General features: G+C 46.8%; 2 protein-coding genes across 8 annotated transcripts in view; both read right to left on the reverse strand.

Moving 5' to 3' along the window:
• Positions 1-4,082, reverse strand: part of SERPINB9 (serpin family B member 9) — a 46,679-nt gene extending 42,597 nt beyond the window's left edge. The window contains exon 1 of one of the 2 annotated variants that reach the window (XM_008692869.2): positions 3,956-4,082. The gene's annotated coding sequence lies outside the window, so the exon portion shown is untranslated. The remainder of the gene's footprint in view (positions 1-3,955) is intronic. The other variant, XM_040644996.1, reaches the window with a different exon arrangement.
• A 2,241-nt stretch (positions 4,083-6,323) lies between these two features.
• SERPINB6 (serpin family B member 6) overlaps positions 6,324-18,123 on the reverse strand; it is a 35,076-nt gene continuing 23,276 nt past the window's right edge. For all 6 annotated transcript variants that reach the window (XM_040644999.1, XM_040644998.1, XM_040644997.1 and 3 more), the window contains 6 exons: positions 15,856-16,030; positions 14,729-14,875; positions 11,534-11,651; positions 10,328-10,470; positions 7,033-7,188; positions 6,324-6,862 (listed from right to left, as the gene is read on the reverse strand). In XM_040644999.1, the coding sequence (XP_040500933.1) occupies positions 6,458-6,862; positions 7,033-7,188; positions 10,328-10,470; positions 11,534-11,651; positions 14,729-14,875; positions 15,856-16,020 (1,134 nt within the window). In that variant the 5' untranslated portion in view covers positions 16,021-16,030 and the 3' untranslated portion in view covers positions 6,324-6,457. The remainder of the gene's footprint in view (positions 6,863-7,032; positions 7,189-10,327; positions 10,471-11,533; positions 11,652-14,728; positions 14,876-15,855; positions 16,031-18,123) is intronic.

Raw genomic sequence — 18,123 nt, forward strand, 5'->3', positions numbered from 1 at the left:
ACAGGAAAAGTTGAAAACTTCCTTTATCAATTTTAATATGAAAAAAATAGAATTGAGAAGATCTTTATTTTTCAGAATTTGCTCTGAGCTTACCTGGGTCCCTCAGCATCTGAAAAATGAATGAAATGAAAAGTGAATTTTAAAAATGCTGTATTCGACAGCAGGTCTGGCTACATAATTGGCAGGATCCAATGCAAAATGAAAATGAAGGACCCCCTGACCAAAACTTTGAGGTTCAAGACAATAATAAGAGAGCATGAAACCAAATGTGGGCCCTTCTGAGAGGGGCTCAGGATGGCCGCACAGGCCACGTGCTTAAGAAGCCACAAGTGCTGGTCAACAGACAAGCGATGGGGACAATAATTTCAAATTTGAGAATAATACAATGAATAAAAAATCTTTAAAAATTTTAATAAGATCATATTGAAAAATAAATTTTTGAGATAAATACCAGGGACATTTCAGCAGATTCAGATGAATCAAATTAAAATATATTAATAGGTAGCAAGAATAATTATTCTGCTTAATTTTTAAACATTTAGATAATCAGGGGCACCTGGCTGGCTCGGTCGACAGAGAGTGCAACTCTTGATCTTGGGGTTGTGAGTTTGAGCCCCATGGTGGGCATAGAGATTACTTAAAATCTTTAAAAAATAAGTTAAAAAATGTTTATTTTTTAGATATTATTTAGATTATTTAGATAATATATTTTTAATTGTGCTTTAATTTATATGTTAAATTTAATCTTTAAAAATATATTTTTAAAGACCATTTTGACAAGAATTATTTTTAGGTCAACTCTAATAAAAACCAAGTTGGTAGTCAGTAACACAATTTCTAAAAAAAAAAAAAATCAATTATTTTCATGACCTCTTTCATTTTCAGGTGTCCCAGTTTGGACACACTACATACCTAGCAAGTATATTTGATGTCACGCTTAAATATTTCATGTTATACAGATGTGTCTACGTGTTACATATGCTTTATATACTGAAAAAATAATTCTATGTTTTCAGGAAAATGTGTGAATTGGTCTCTAATCTAATTCCGGTTGTGTGTTGATCTGTTTCCTCTAAGAATGGGGGAGGAAAAGGAAATGTTACTTCTAAAAAAGATTTTTTTTTTAAGAGAGAGATAGAGAGAGAGAGAGAGAGCACATGCTTGAGAAAACAAGGGGCAGGGCAGAGGGAGAGGGAGGGAGAGAATCCTTAAGCCAGCTACCCCCTGAGTGTGGAGCCCGGCTCAGGACTGGATTCCAGGACCCTGGGATCATGACCTGAGCTGAAACCAACATTTGGACGCTTAACTGACTGAGCCACCAGGTGCCCCTAAAAAAGAATATTTTTAAATTAGCTACAAGTTCACCGAAGAGTTATGACATCTATTTTCAGCATTCATTTCCCTTTGTAGCTCACTACCTTTTAGCAAAGTGACATGGGTACTTGTGAATTTCAAGAAAACTGGTTACATAATTGCCCTTGGCGTTCTAAGGAAGTATCTAAATGACTGTAAAAAAGAAAGGGTTTTTAATGATATTGGGAACACTTTTTTAATGTTGAGAAGAAAATGTATCCAAAGTTTTGTCTACAGATTAAAAATAACAACAGCAATATAAGTGATATTTATCTCAAAAGGTATCTATGGAAATTAAATTAGTGTATGTAAAGGGCTCTGCATTTGGTCTAGCTGATTAAACAATAAAAAATATTAACAAATGGGCCTATTACTGTGTCTCTTAGCCACACTGTCTTCTCCTACAGGGTTAGATAGCTATTTCTGCATCTCCTGATATCACTACACAATTTCACTCCTTTGTTCTGTCAATGAGACAGATGACATTAATTTGCTCACGTTGTACCGAGTTTGCATTCCTGCGATAAACTCAACTTTTCCATAGTATCCTTATAGTATCAAGGCTGTGGTAGCCACAAGCAATGAGACCAATTTTTTGTTTTGTTTTGTTCTATTTGGTTTTGTTTCATCCTCCTCATATTTTGGCTAAGTCCGATTTGTGCCTTGATCACTACCTACAGTTTCTACTGCTGGGAATTTGAACCCAGGTCCCATCCGACGGCAAGGCTTGCCCCATTCACCAAGATCCAATCTCAGTGAGGAAGTGAATAAAAAACACGGCCCCAGTGCATTCATAAAACAGTTGGGCCTTATCCGATGATTCCATTCTCTTTTCTTCAGACCACGCATTAAAGCTTCAGAAAGAATAATATGAAATCAAAGTACTTTACTGACATAAAGATATTGAAGTGCATCCAAGGACAGGACCTCAACTGGCTCTGGTCACCATCTGCATGACCATCGTAGGCCAAATTCAGAGAGGGTCATTCCAACTAGAACTGTGCTTGCACTGATATTTTAAGGCTGAGTCGTTTGAAAGAATGAATTAGGGGCGCCTGAGTGGCACAGCGGTTAAGCGTCTGCCTTTGGCTCAGGGCGTGATCCCTGCATTATGGGATCGAGCCCCACATCAGGCTCCTCTGCTATGAGCCTGCTTCTCCCTCTCCCACTCCCCCTGCTTGTGTTTCCTCTCTTGCTGGCTGTCTCTATCTCTGTCGAATAAATAAATAAAATCTTCAAAAAAAAAAAAAAAAGAAAGAATGAATTGATATAAGAACTTCAGGAAGAAGGAGGATAAGATGGGAGAAATGTGAGAGAAAATCTTTGCAGGCATTTATGATGATTTAAAAGGAAAGTACATCTCCAACAAAATATTAGCAAACTGAATTCAACAAAATATATTATAAGGATCATATACCGTGATGAAGTGGGATTTATTCCAGGAATGCAACATCCACAAACAATCAATGATATGTCACATTAACAGGATAAAAATCATATGATCATCACAATAGATGCAGAAAAAGCATTTGACAAAATTCAACACCCATTCATGATAAAAGTGCTCTTCGACAAAGTGGGTATAATAGGAACCTACCTCAACATAATAAAAGCCACAGCTATGACAAGCCCACAGCTAAAATCATACTCAATGGTGAAAAACTGAAGGATTTTCCTCTAATATCAAGTACATTACAAGGATGTCAACAGTTAGCACCTACATTCAACATAGTACTGGAAGTCCTAGCTAAAGCAATTAGGGAGGAATAAGAAATAAAAGACATCCAAATTGGAAAGAAGTAAAATTGTCTCTATTTACAAATGATACGTATATATAAAACTCCACACACACAGAGAACTGTTACAAATGATAAATAAATTCAGCGTAGTTGCAGGATGTAAAATCAGTATACAAATATCAGCTGTATTATACTAATAAGTCAGACAGAGCAAGACAAATATGATCTCACTTACGTAGAGAATCTAAAACAAAGGGGGAACCACAAATTCATAGATAGAAAGAGGGGATTGGTGGTTGTCAGAGGTGGGGGCTGGAGGGGGGGTGAGTGAAATGGGTAAAGATGGTCAAACTTCCAGGTATAAAACATAAATCTTGGGGTGCCTAGGTGGCTCGGTTGGTTGAACCCCGGATTCTTGGTTTACTCAGGTCATGACCTCTGGGTCCTGGGATGAGCCCATAGTCAGCTCTGTGATCAGTGGGGAGTCTGCTTCAGGATTCTCTCTCTGTGTCCCTTGGGCTCTCTCTCTAATAAATTTTTTAAAATCTTTTAAAAAAAGAAACTTTAAAAAAATTTAATCTCAGGGGTGTAATGCACAGCATGATGACTATGTTTTTTAAAAGGAGAGACCCCACATACCATTCAAACACAATTCCACGATATTTAAATATAACAAAGCCTTTCTTTTCTGTCCATAGTTTTTAAATAATATTTTCCTGATTATATAAGAATACACGTTCATTGTAGAAAATTTTTAAATTACTATATATATCTCCAAATAATAATAAGCAAAACCCACCTACAATTCTGGAACCTATTTTAAACATGTTAGAGTGTGAATTTCTTGCAGCTCTTCTACTCACCTGGAGCCAGTGGAAGTTGGATCACTGCTCAAGATGATGCGGGCGGCGGGATTCGGAGTCCTGTCCACTGTGGAACAGGTGTTTCGAAACGCAGTGAATCCCGAGCAAGGAAGGGAGTTCAGCAGCGCACGACCCCGGAGGCCTCCATCCGTGCATCCAAATCCCATGTCCTGCGGCCGCGCCTCCTGGGATTCCCAGGCCCTGGGCCCCGCTTCCCGCCTCCCCCTGCCAGCAACGCTGGGCGCAGGTCCTGGGGCCCGGCTCCGTGCTGCGCATCGGCGTGTAAGATCAGGATCAGCGGGTGCGCGAGCCCCCCACTCCGTCCCCTTCTACCCAGGCTCTGCGGTCCTGCCGCGTCTCCCGGTGCTCCGCGTGCCGACGGCGCGGGCCTCCGCAGGGCGCTCCCCGCCGCCACGCCCCTGCGCCCTCCCGGCCTCCAACGCCTGCACCGTCAGCGAGGCCGCAGTCCGAGGCTCCTCCTCTGAGAACAGCAGCAGAATGGAGGGGTGGGGGGGCGTGGGCTCCCCAGCACCTCCCTCTGGCCCTCCTGGAGGGCTGCCAGCCCTGCGGGTTCCTGGAGCCTGCTGCGCCCCCCGGCCCCAGCTCCACAGCCATGGCCCTGGTTTCGGGGTCCAGTTTCGTGTGTTTTCAGGGCTGGACATGTCCCAGCCCCGCTTTTGCAGACGAGAAAATGGAAGCAGAGAAATGAGACTTCCTGTTAGAGGCTGGGACATTTCCTGCTCTCCTGTGCTGCTTGCTGAGGGCTGTGCTGATGGGAGCCTTGGTTTCCCCTCAGCCCCGCGGAAGGCGAGGTTTGGACGCATCAGTACTGACCCCAGACCTGGCTTCTTTCCTTTGCAGGTTGCAAGAACTTGTTCATGGTGCTGAACCCTTTGGGCCTCAGATCCCTCCTGGTTTATTCATTGCTGAGGATTAAATAAAATCGTCTGGGTAAAACACTGTAGGGCAAAGCATGTGATCAGGAAGCATTTGTGAGCGGGTGAGACCAACTCTTTCCTAGAATTAAATCCTGGGGGGATTTTATGTTGTAGAGCTGTACAAGAAACGCTGCAGGACGGAATAGAAATGTCTTCGGGTACAATCTCGTAAGAGACATAGAAGCATTATTCGGGTGACTGTGCCTTTTACTAAAATTATATCTTGAGTGACCTTTCAAAGGCAGTTTGACAGCTAAGTGAAAGAATTCTGGGAGAGCTCTTAGAGCAGCAAGCGTGTTTATTCTACATGCATTGTGACTTTTGACCTGGTCTTACTGTGTGATAGGTCTGCAACAGAGAGGAGTGCTGGTGTCCATTTGTATGACTCACTGCTGATCCGGCCTGACAGTCCTCCAGAGAAAGGGCAGACAGACACCTTGAAACCTGGATGCTTAGAGACTACAGGCAGCAAATGCAGATAGTGCTGGGGACAGGGAGGGGGATGCCAGCCACCTAACCAGAGACCCCCTCTAGCCCTCCTTCCTCTTCTCAAGCCACTCATCATATCTTCAGTCCCAGCCTCTCCCCAGGGCCAAGCTGCTGGCTTGCGCACCGTGGGGAAGGTGGACCAGCAACAGAAGAGAAATACGAATCCCATCGGTTCAGCTCCGATCGCACCAGCGAAGGTCCTGGAGGAAGTCCTGCGGCTGTCCCCAAAACACAGCCCAGTTCTCCCCCACTGAACCTCACCCATCAGGAGGCTCGAGTGTCACTGAGCGCGGCGATCACGTTTCTAGCACAGAAACCTTAGCCACCTTTGCTCTAGTACTTGCAGATCAAAAAATCATCCACTATTTACAGCTCAGGAAGTTGTCTTAGACTACACCACGGTGAACAGAACCTGTGCAATCACCTCTGGCTCCTGGTCGCCACATAAAGTGTTCAGAGAAACTGATGTCGTCCATCTCAACGCGCGTGTGACCACGGATCCCTATGATTGTGGACTGTGAGAGAAGCCACACGGGTGGGCAGTGGGACCGGTTTCTCACTGGTCTGAGTTGACTGCTCTCCCGGCTTCTGTGCTGGCTTCCGGAGTCCTTGCAACACGTGTGGGGACAGAGCGCGCCACGGGGGTCTCTGAGACCAGCTCGCTGCAGCGCCCCATAGACAGTGTCACCCTGTCCTCTCTCTAACGCTGTCACCGAGCAGAGACATGTGAGACACCATGTGTCCTCCTGTGCCTGTCGCATTCTGTGTGGGGTGTGGGTGTGAGGGTGGGTGGGACGACGCCTCTCAGAGCACCGGGATTGGCTAAGTGGCCCGTGCTGGCCCTGCCAATGTGACCACAGAGCTGCCTGAATGGCAGTCTCAGACCCTCGGAAACATCTGACACGTGAACACACACACATACAGGAGTCCAGAACACGGGGTTTCAAAACTGGGCCTTTTATTTTTGGATTGTCACCCCACGTCACTTTGCATTATAGGCACATCGTGAAGGGTCAGAGGAAAAGTGGGTCGGAAGGAGAGAGGAGGAGGACTCCGCACGGGGCCAACCACGTCCCTACGGGGAGGAGAAGCGGCCGCAGAACAGGATGCTGTTGGTCTTGCTGTGCTGGATGAAGAAAAGGAAGGGGTGGTCGGCGCAGAACCGGGGCGTGATTCTCGCACACCGCAACATCATGACGGCCGCGGTGGCAGCCGCGGCCTCCGTGCCTTCCTCGTTGACCTCCACGAAGGCCTTGTGCACCACCTTGGACAGATACAGGTCTTTCCTGGACGACATCCCAGAAAAGTCTGCCCTGGCCTGCTCGAAGGCATCGGTCATGCCCAGGGTGCAGAGGACATTCTCCATGTCGTAGTTCTCCTCCAGCTTAAATCTAGGGAGGAACACTTCGGCCTCTTCTTCGTCCAGCATGTCCGGCCTCGTCCACTCTGTGAATTTCTCGTAAGTGAGTTCTCTCTCCACCTAGAAGAAGAGAGTTGAAGATTTTCAGACCTGGAACAGTGCCGCCCGGCAGAACCATCTGCGGGGCTGGGAGGGCTCCGGGCGGGGCAGGCCGAGGCTGCAGGAGCAGGAACGGGGTCAGGCGAGCTCCAGAGGCAGCCCCCGCGGCCCCCCGCCGCACCCCGCCTTACCGTCCTCAAATCCGTGTTTTCATCTGGAAGCATGATGACCATGTTCAGCTCTCTGCCCACGTAGGGAAGCACCAGAATTTTGGTGAATATTTCTCCTATATAGGTCATTTGAAAGGTAGATTTTTTAAACATCATCTGCACAGGTTTCTCCTCATTCTATAAAGGAAACAGATGAACGTTAAGTCGAAACCAGACCCAGGGGACGCACCGGACAGACAGACGGAACCAGCCGGTGCAGGCTCTACAAACACTTCCTTGGCTGGCCTCCGGAATACCACATCGGCCCCTTCTCCTGCCGGCCCAGCTCCGGGGTGCTCAGGGCTCAGTCCTTCCACCGCTTGTCTCTCGGTGATCTCAATCTTGTGACTTCAGACAGAATTCACACACAGGGACCTCGAGCCGGGACCTCTCCCCTGTACTCCAGATAGGTTACCCTCCCGTGTGTCTTACTGCTTACTTGGCACCTGCATTTGGACAGTAAAGGAACTTCCAATGTCATGTGTCACACTGGGCTCCTCACAGTCCCTTCCGGGTCCGCTCCATTTACAATGTTCCCCATCTCAGGTGACGGCAATGCCATTCACCCCATTGTCAAACATTCTGGAGTATCCCTGTCTTTCACCCCACAGTGGGCTCATAAGCAAGTCATATCAGCTCTGCTTTTAAAATATTAACAGAAATGAGATCAAATCACTTTTGGGTTGAGCAGCTTTCTGTGGCTCCCCCTCTACTCCAAGGGAGTAAAAAAGCTGAAATCCTTGAAGCAACCTGTGATGTGACAAGAGCCTGCCCCCATGCTCTCCGCTCCCATCTCCCTTTGCTTCTCTGCTGCAGTCACAGGGGTCCCTAGATGGTTCCGCGGGCAAACCCAGCCTGCCCGGCCCCCAGAACCTGGACAGCACGCCCCCTTGAATTGTTCTGGTCTTTGCTCAGTGAGGGCTGTAACCTGAAACTGTACCACCAGCCACAGGCTGGATCCTTCTTCTGGGTCTGTCTCTGGATCACTACCACTGTCTCATCCACTCCCACTTTCCAGGTGTGCTCACTGTCTCGCCCCCAGGAAAACGGCAGCTTCATGAGAGGGATGCGTCACGGGTTCTGCACATGCCGGGATGGCACCAGGCACCACGCCTGGCCCTCAACCAGCATCGGCGGAATACATGGATCAACAACTAAAGGACCAGAAGACTGAAAGGACCCCGCAAAAGGAACACATCTTACTAGGAGAAGAATGCATTTGTCACCAATGCGTCCCCAGCCAGGTGGTAAGAACACCGAGGGACAGTGAGCACATCCTAGCCAGCAGCGCTGCTCGGCTCCTGACCTGCGTGCAGGACCCCCAGCGGCTGTGAATCAGCCAAACCCCACGCTGCAGTCCCCAGCTCTCTGGGATAGCACATTACTCTGTGTTACATGGAAGCACTTCAGTTTCTGCTTTTCACCTGTGCCTTGCCAAGGCGCACCTGAACTGGCCTCAGCCACACCTGCCCCCTCAGTCCTCAGCACCCCATTCACATCCCGGGCCAGTCGTCGGCACCCTTTTTCTCTAACAGGCCAGACAGTATACATTTTCAGCTTTATGGACCATACAGCTTCTGTCCCAACTACTCAACTCTACAGTTGCAGCATGAAATACATAAATAAGCAAGGCTGTGTTGCATTAAAATTTTATTTAAAAAAAAAGTGGTGGGCTGGCTTCGGCCTCAGACTGCAGTTTGCTGACACCTGTCCGGGGCGATTTCTCCTTCTACCCATCCCGGGCCCGAAGCCCCCAGTCTTATACTATAAAAGGATCCAATCTCAGTAACTGAATGATTCATTAAGTATACAATCATGGAGATAAGTTTCATCTTACTTAGAAATAAAGGAATTTTAAAAATCTATAGGAACTCAAAATCTGTTTCCTTTCAGGCACAACCCCCCAGCCAGATACGCTGGTGCGCTCGACGCCTACTACGCGTCTTCTGCCTTTCTCTGCTGGAGAGATTAGGAAGCAAGCTGGACGTCCCCACCTCCCTGCAGCCGGCAGAAGCCCCACAACATAACCGGGGCCTATGAGACACAGAAGAGAGGTTTCTCTTTCTGAACAAGATGTCAGAACCCCGAAGGAGAGGGTTTTGCTCTCACCCTTCGTCTTTTCCCTCCCTTCCAGCTGGATGGTGGATGCCACGACTGTGACTGTGGACGAGGGCTGCATGCTAAGCACGGCAGAGCGGGAAGGCGTGGAGCTGGCTCCCCGGTGGCCCCACTCTTGGCCCACCCGCAGGCCTCTGCTAGGGGAGATGAACTTTCCACGAATGAATTTTGAGGAGAGAATTCATTTCCCCAGGTAAAAGTAGGGCAGTTCGTTTCAGAATAAACCTCAAAGGAAAATATATTTCTTGAGAAACTGAAAGGTCAGGCTCACATCTGCTGAGAGGATCTAACTCGTGGTCAGTGATCAAGGCCGGAACTGATCTAGTCTGCTACTTAGATGTATGTGCAAAAAGTCTCTACAAGTAAAGATAAGTAAAAGAGAAAGGATATCCTAGATTCAGTGACAGAAAAGATATAAGGCCACCAGCACATGACATCTTCGAAGCTGGAGATAGCTCAACTTGCTGTCTATCCTATATACATGTCCTTTTGTTTGCTTGCTTTTTAAACAAAAATTAGGGTTTGTTCTCCGTATTATCAAAAGAAGCCCGCAGATCAGTCGTTTGTTCAGTATTCATTGAGCACCAACTACATGCCAGGTACTTGCGAGACAGCCATGTGCCCTCAGATGGCCTTGGCCATTCAGCCACCGCAATGCACCCTCAGGACCAGCAGGGCGAGCTGCGGTCGCTGAGAGGAGGGATACAGAATTCCCCACGGGGGAGGACGGTGGGGGAAGGCTTCCAGATGGTGCTGGAAAGGAAGGGATATGCAGGTACTGATGGGAATGAAGACAGAGAAATGAGGACAAATGGGTAGAATCTAGGTCTACAAAGAGCCTCATACGCTATATTTTGGAGTTCAAACTTTACCTCAAAAGTTCTAGAAAGCCAAGAAAGACCTTAAGCCTCACAACTGACATGGGATTTGTGACTGTAGACAGAACACCTGGCAACAGTAACCTATGAGTATGTAGCTACCTTTGGTGACACAGCAAAGAAGAAGGGCAGGGCGAGCAGGGGAGCCCGGCTGCCGGACCGCCTGAGGCCACACGGGGCACAAGCCAGCTTATGAGGCGAGCTTTCTTGCATGTTTTAAAAACCAATGTGAACACAGGGACTGTTTCCAAGAAGCTCCTTTGTTATTCCAAAATATTCACCTTGCTGACTTTAAATGGTCTTTCCATGGTTTGCGATTTGTTAAACTGCTTATCCCAGTTGCCTTTGAAATAGATGGCATTCACGAGAATCAGATTAGTCATTGGATCAACTGAACCTGGAGACAGCAACTCTGCGATTTTACCTGAAAAGAAGAATTAAAGAGTCAGTGAGCGAAAAGAATTTCAAGATGGTTAGAGGAAGACAAATACCATGTGATCTCACTCGTGGAATTTAAGAAACAAAACGAGCAAGGGGGGAAAAGAGAGGGAAAAACAAACCAAGAAACAGACACTTAACGATGAACAAAGTGACCATTACCAGAGGGGAGGTGGGCAGGTGAGGGGCTGAAACAGGGGATGGGGATTAAGAGGGCACTTATCTCGATGAGCACTGAGGAATACACAGGAGTGCTGAATCACTATACTGTACACCCGAAACTAATCTTACACTGTATGTTAATGAACTGGAATTTTTAAAAAAAAGTTTCCTGAGGCATGCATCAGGGACCATATTTAAATTGGGCAATCTCCTTGTGAAATACACAGATAAAAGGAGTTTACTGTCTCCCAAATATAACCATGTAAGGGGATTCTGGTCCTTAAGACAACAGCAGCAACAAACACCTAAAACGCCCTGGTAAGAAAAATACCATCACTTGAACAAAACATAAAATGGACAAAGGAGTAGGTGCGGGATGAATGCACAACAAGTGAGACAGAAAGGAATGCTTGGCGCCTTTGATCACAGACGGGCACGTAAGGGACAGTCAGAAAGGTGAGAGGCGGTGTGAGCGTGCAGACGAGTTTCAGTAAAGAGCCGCAGGAGGCGGAGGGCTGAGAAAGTGTCCTGCCACCACGCGTGGCGGTCTGGACAGCACGAGCAGCGCTGGGCAGGCGACAGCACGAGGCCTGGATCTTTTTTTTTACCGTATTTGTGAAAAGAAAGACTATATTAACAACGACAACCATATGGATTGTTCTAGAAGAGGTGTACTGAATATTCAGAGACATCACAGACACATTGAGGAGAACAGGGAAGAGCTAGAGAAAACAAGCAGACACAATATTTTAGAAGCAGATTTTAAAAGTTTATAGTTATTCAGAGAAAGATGTCATCCTGTTTACATTTTGATGGTCTTGTGAAAGAACAGGCAGTGAGAGTGATTAATAAAATACTCGTAAGAGAGAGTAACACTGTATTTTCACCTTCTGTCTTTTCGGCCACCCAGGTGTTGATGTGTGCCCTGGACTCTTCCGCAGCGCTTTTAAAGTCGAGCTCTTCCATCTCTGCTTGGTAGAACTTACGGCAGGAGTCTTTGAAAGACTAGGAGAGACACAGCGACGTAATCACACGGCTGCAGAAATCATCAACACTTACAGCTCACTTCGTTGTTGCGTCCATCAGAATGTCGGCAATGTTACGATTTACGTGGGGAATATGCGAATAATAAGTATGAGGAACGAACTGAAAAATCCATTTTTCAGCTACATTTAATCTTAGCTTATAAACCAAGTAAAATAGTGGTCTGGATATCAAGTAAGCATCATTAACCGCTAGATTCTTTGAGGGATTCGCTGCGCATCAGTGAGGCAAGGACAGAGACACCGAGACCCCGAGGTTACCAGGGTGTCGCTCCTGGCCAGACACAGCAAGAGCCACCGCTGCCACCACGTGCCAAAACAGGCTGGAAACAAGGGCCTGCTGTCCCGTACAATAGGGGACGTGTGCGCTGCCACGCCAGCCCTTCCACGACAGCTCTGATGGTGGCAATGTTCTAAGTCTGTGCTGTCCCAGACAGTGCCTCGTGCAGCCCGTGCGCCCGGGGAGCTGAGGAGTGACCTGTAGTCGTAATTACTCACACTGAAGCTCAAACAGCTCCACGTGCCTCGTGGCTACCACTTTGGATGGCTCCGTGTTAGAGGGCGAGCGACTCTCAAAAAAGTTTAAACTGTATCTTGTTAACAGAGTCTATTAAATAACGAGGACATTCACGAACACGTCCATCATGCCCCGTAAAAGCAGAAAATCTGAAAGAAGATAAATGGACTGAAATAACTCCTGTGTGGCCAGCCTACTACGGGACGGTTTCCCAATCCTTCTTCTGAACAGCTTACGGCTAAACATTTAATCCCCCTTTTCGGGACTGGTTTTCTATTACAGGATTTCACATTTCCCCTTCGAGACAGCATGACAGAGGTAACGTGGCACAGTAGCTACCAACGCTGGCCCTGCAACTTACTAGCTGTGCGACCTTAAAAAATCACTTTGTTTCTCCAAGCTTCCTTGTCTTCCCCCGTGAATGAGGATACGGCATTCGTGTGAGGGCCAGACGAATTCTTATCGTCAGTGCTGTTTTATACAGTATCACTGAATTCTGCACGCTGCAGACGCTGCACTAGGGGCTCTGGGGGTACCAGTGCATTTAACGCGCGTGGAGTCTGCGCTCTGCCAACATGGCTGCTCTGCTGTTGCCCCGTGCCCTTGAAATCTGTCGAAGTCGCTCATTGTAAGAAACTACTCTGGGAGCAACCTGGGCCCTCAGGTATAGATAACCTGTCACACCCTTGGGTGATTTCGACAACTTTTAAACACATTTGAAAATAACTGTTTGCTGTTTCAATTGCTGTCTTATAAGCACTGATAATCAAACTGAAGGGGTATCTCGTGATATGTTGTGATTGGTACTGGATTCTTGGAACATGAAATTAGTAAGAAATAATTGAGAAACATTTCTGATCCCTTTATCTTACATTTCAATATCAAAATAAGATTCGAAAAACATTAATGCTTTTTTTAAAGTAGCCACCAGAAAAGAAAGAAAATTAAAGAAAATCAGCCAATTCTTTGTGTTTATTGGAAGTTTTGTTCTTCTTTATGCCAAAGGCTTATAAAAAGATGATAACGGCCTAAGACGGATAAAATAAGACAGGTTGCAAAAAAAATTACACTGCGGTGAACAAATCTTGCCAATATTTGAACTCATGCTTGACTACATTTACTTTACTCCAATTGTTTTAAAACAATGAGTCTGAAATAAGTTTAAAAAATAATGAAAAAAGTCATATAATAGATTAAGATTAATATCCCGAACATAGAACTCAAAAAATAGTAAGAAAAAGATACATGGCCCAATAAAAAGCATGCAGAGAAAATTCTCAGAAAAGATACAAATGTTCAATAAACATAAGGAAAGCTGTTCAATATCATTAATTATCAAAATTTAAGAGGTTAACCACATGCAGTGTTGATGATGACGAGTGGAAATGAGCACTCTGCTACTATCTCTAGAGAGAACGTAAAGGACCACAGCACTTTGGACAATCTGGCAATCTTCACTGCCTTCCTCCCTTCTACGAATCCGTCTTGGAGTAACACACACACAGGATTTCATACAGCAATGTTCACTGTCTAAATGCCCGCCAATGGGGTGCGGCCCACTATGTACGCTTCAGGACATCCGTACTGAAGAGTAGCAGGTAAAGGTGAAACAGAGGTCCAAGATGCAAAGACTTTCAGACACAGTGTTGGGTGAAAAGAAACAAGTGAGGAAGTATTATGGTATAATGACATTAGGTAGAGAAAACCCCACCAAACAGACTTCTACATGTATGCCTCATACACATCAGTCTATAAAAGCTCTTCTACTGGGAGGGGAGTGATGAGGTGAGGAAGAGGCTGTGAGGACTCTTGCTTTGTCTGCTCTACTTACATTTCTGTATAACAAGAATATACTCATTATATAACAAGAATGGGCTCACATATTACTTGAGCAGTTTTTAAAAAATGAAAAAAAAATCATGAAAGCACTATAAAAAAAGAGAACAAGTATAATTAGAGAAATAACTTTATAAAAATTCTGCACTGGAAAAAATGGTAAAAATATTTACAAGTGTAAAAACTGGACCAAGTCACAATGCACAAAAAATTATCAATATGTGGAAAACAATGATTAGAAATATTCATTTTGATCACTTTGTTGTTTCGGCCAATTTACCTCTTTTTTTTTTTTTTTTTAAAGATTTTAAGTAATCTCTGCCCCCAATGTGGGGCTCGAGCTCACAACCCTGAGATCAAGAGTCACATGCTCTTCTGATAAGCCAGCCAGGTGCCCCTTGGCCAATTCACCTCGAATTGTGTTTGCTCCATGTTAATTCTTTTATAAGTATCTCATTTAAGCTTCACAAAAATCTGGACGGTATTTGTGATAAGGCTCATTTTACAGAAAATAGCACTGAAGCCGGGTTCAAGGGAATGCATGAAGTTACTGAACGGAGAGCCAAGTTCCTGCCCACTGGTACGAACTCATAACCCCCAGGCTCTCTGCTCTTACCTCATGACCCCTCCTCCCCACCCCCTTGGTGTCTTTACTTTCTTGGTCAAAAACAGCCAGTATGACTTACCGAGAGGAACTCATAAGACTTGTCTCCAAAGAGCCTGTTGGCGGTTCTAAGCAGGTACTGTGCATCGGTCCTGTTGACTTCCGTGAGAAGCGACTGGAACCCCTGGTGGACATCACCTCCTCCACCGCTTTTACTTAAAGAAAGTGTCTGAAATCCAAAACAGGATACAAACGCACAACTTCAGTGTGCCCGGACTTCGGGAAATGGATACAACACTAAACTCAGCCCAAGAACCGTACAGATCCAGCCTGAGAGAAGACTGGTCCAATGGAAGACAAAGGGCACTGCCTGCAGGGGGGAGAGCCTCGCCAGCGCCGGCACAAGCCGCAGGGCCCCCTGCAGGCCGCGTTCTGTGGGCTCGCTACTTGTAGTCTGTCGGCAAACAAGGCTGCCCAGCAGGCCTCCCATCTCCGCAAGCACAGGCCACTCCTGAAACAGAAAGGGCTTGCTAAGCATCTGTGCATTTAAGCTGGTCCTCTTGGAAGCTGGGTGCCGTCCTGTAAGGAAGCCCAGGCTACCCTGCCGAGGAGGCCACCCACGTGGAAGAGGCCCGAGAGCCCACACCGGTGAGCCGGCTGGGGCCAAGTGGAGCAGAAACACCACCCGACACAGCCAGAGTCCGGCACCGCCGAACTGTCACCTGAAGCTGCTGAGTTTTGGGTACCGCTTCGTCAACAGCAAGCAACTGAAACGCTGCTGACGACATCTGCGGCTGACCAGTGCCATTCTAAGAAGGTTTAACACTTGTACGAGCAAACCAAAATAACAATTTCTAACAACTGGAAAGCAAGTGACAATACCCAGAGAGTTTCACAGAACTCAGCAAGGCCCTGTGACCGAATCCCTACTCACAAACTCAAACTCAGGTGTGAAGCACGGTCATGATGAAGCCTGCTGACATCACTCACCCTTCCACACGGCGCACAGCGCCCCCTCCCCCACAGACCCCAGGCGCTACTCCGGGCTGCTCGCTCGCTCGGGGCTAGCGTCACCGGGCGGCTCTGCCCTCATCCCGCAACGCCAGCGGGGTCTGGCGGGAGCAAATCCCGGAGGTGCAAGTGGAAAACCGGCTCAGCTGACAAACGAACAGCACGTACTGTTGCCCAGAAATGGCTTCGGGTACGTACCCGGGACATCTGGGCTGCCGTGTCTCCCTTGGCGCCCATGAAGACCATGGACAGGGCCGAAGACATGCTCATGGGCGAGAAAAACACGTTTTTCGAGTTCTCTTCACCCAGCTTTTTCAGAAGACTTAAGGCAAAGGTGCCATTTGCTTCCGAGAGAGTACCCATGATGGTGAGCCTGAAAGAACGGTTTTAAAATCAGTCTCACATTCCAAATTAAATAAATAAATAAAACAGTAAAATTGGTATCACATAAATACAGGCTTACACGCTGACCACATTTCACTCTGTTATTAATAGTTACCACTTTGGCTCAGTGGGCAAATAGGTACATACACAAAACTCTACTTCTTTTTGGGGCCCTCAAAATTATTTTGTGTGCTTCTAATATTAAGGGGAAAAGAAAACTGGACAATGATATTAGCTAATATAATCCTGTCGTGTGGGGGGGAAAGGCAGTGGGGACTGCTACAGACCCACTCACCCGGGAGCACAGAGGAAGCGTGGAAGGTTACACGCTTGACAACTTACCCAAGTTACTTCCTGGGGGCGGGATCAGGAAAGGAGTTATTGGCTTTTGCTTCCATGGTGTGTTGTGTGGGTTTGTTTGTGTTATTTTATCATTTAAAAATCATTTAAAATGATCAATCCAACCACAAGGTTACACAAAAAAAGATGGTTGAACGTTTTCATAATGTGGGAAGACTCCATTTTGAGATAACCTGAAGCCTGAAGATAAAAGATAATTCCAACCACATGCAAAGATGTATGAAAGCCTTAAAAACAAGGACTTTTGAACTTCAATTCTCCTTCTATGAAACTTCTGCTTGTGTCGAGGCCCAAATCTATGGCCGTGTTCCCCAGACCCCCTGCTGCCACAGGCCCAGGCCTTCTTGCCCCTTGTTCTGGACAACAAGGGCACGTGGCAGCAGGTGCATGCCCATGGCCACCCGGATACAGGCCTTGGGTGCCAGGGGTCAGACTGCACATGTTGGGCGTGTGGCCATGACCCCGGTGGCCTAGCCGGGGTCCAGAACAGGAATACTTCTGGGCAGTCAGGGATGGGGTGGGTATGAGTCTTCAAGCAGGTCTTCAGAAAGACCTATTATCGACTCCCCATTTTACAACAGGGGATCTGAAGGTCCCAGAGGTGAAGTGATAAATCCAAGCTAAGGAACTGAATAGCTAAGGCTGAACTCAGGGTCAACACCCTGTCTTGGCCGGAAGGCTCGAGATGTCCCTACTTCAGGAAGAGCCTGAAGTGTAGGACAGAGGAGTAGGCGAGAAGGCAAGAGGTGGCCCAGGGCCCCATAGTCAGACAGCTGCAGATGCAGCAGCAGGCCGGGGAGGAGCAGACTCTGGGGGAAGCAGCTCCTGCTCTGATGTCTTTACAAATATTTCCCAGACTCACATTCCCCGGTCAGAGACTGGGGAAATGGCGCATCTGAGCTGTGGGTGGGAACCTACAGAACAAGCAAAGGGGACACAAGACTAGATATTTTCTTGGAGCAGAAGGGAGAGGGAAGGGCAAATCTATCTGAAAGACCCAGAGAAGAGAATGAGGAGTTAACCCATTCTTCACCAAGCCTGCCTTTCCGTTTGCAACTGTGGTCCGCTGAATATGGGCGGCAAAGATGCCCCCATCCCAACCCGTGGAACATGCGAATGTTCCCTTATACAGCGAAGGAGACCTTGTAGATGTGATGAAAGGAAGGATCTCGATATGGGGAGATCATCGTGGATTATTCAAGTAGACCGTAACGTCATCACGTGTATCCTGATGAGAGGCAGACAGAGGGGGATGCAACCAGTGAGGAAAGCAATGTGGGGACCGAAGCAAAGTGCTACCCTATGGCTTGCAAACTGGAGGAGGGGGAGACAAGCAAGGGATGGGAGAACTGCAGCTCTAGAAGCTGGAAAGGGCACGGGACAGACACCCCTCTCAAGCCTCTGCAGGGAGCAAGGCCAATACCTCAATGTCGCTCAGTGCAACCTGCCAGCCTCCCGACCTCCAGACTCGTGATGAGAGAGTGAACACACTGAGTTTGCAGTGATCGCTTACAAGAGCCGCAGAAAACCACTACTATAACGATTACACCCGATAAATGTTATTTACTGTCCTTGTTTAAACATTTTGTTTTCAAACTCTTCTTTGTTCATTATAGAGAAAAGCCGGGGCACTGCTCAGACTTTCCGTACATATCTTAAATTGCTAATTTCTGATGAAAGTACAATAGAACATACTAAACTTCTCCTTACTTAGAACGTTAC

This window comes from Ursus maritimus, unplaced genomic scaffold (genome assembly GCF_017311325.1).
Source record: "Ursus maritimus isolate PB19 unplaced genomic scaffold, ASM1731132v1 scaffold_30, whole genome shotgun sequence".
NCBI classification, from domain to species: Eukaryota; Metazoa; Chordata; class Mammalia; order Carnivora; family Ursidae; genus Ursus; species Ursus maritimus.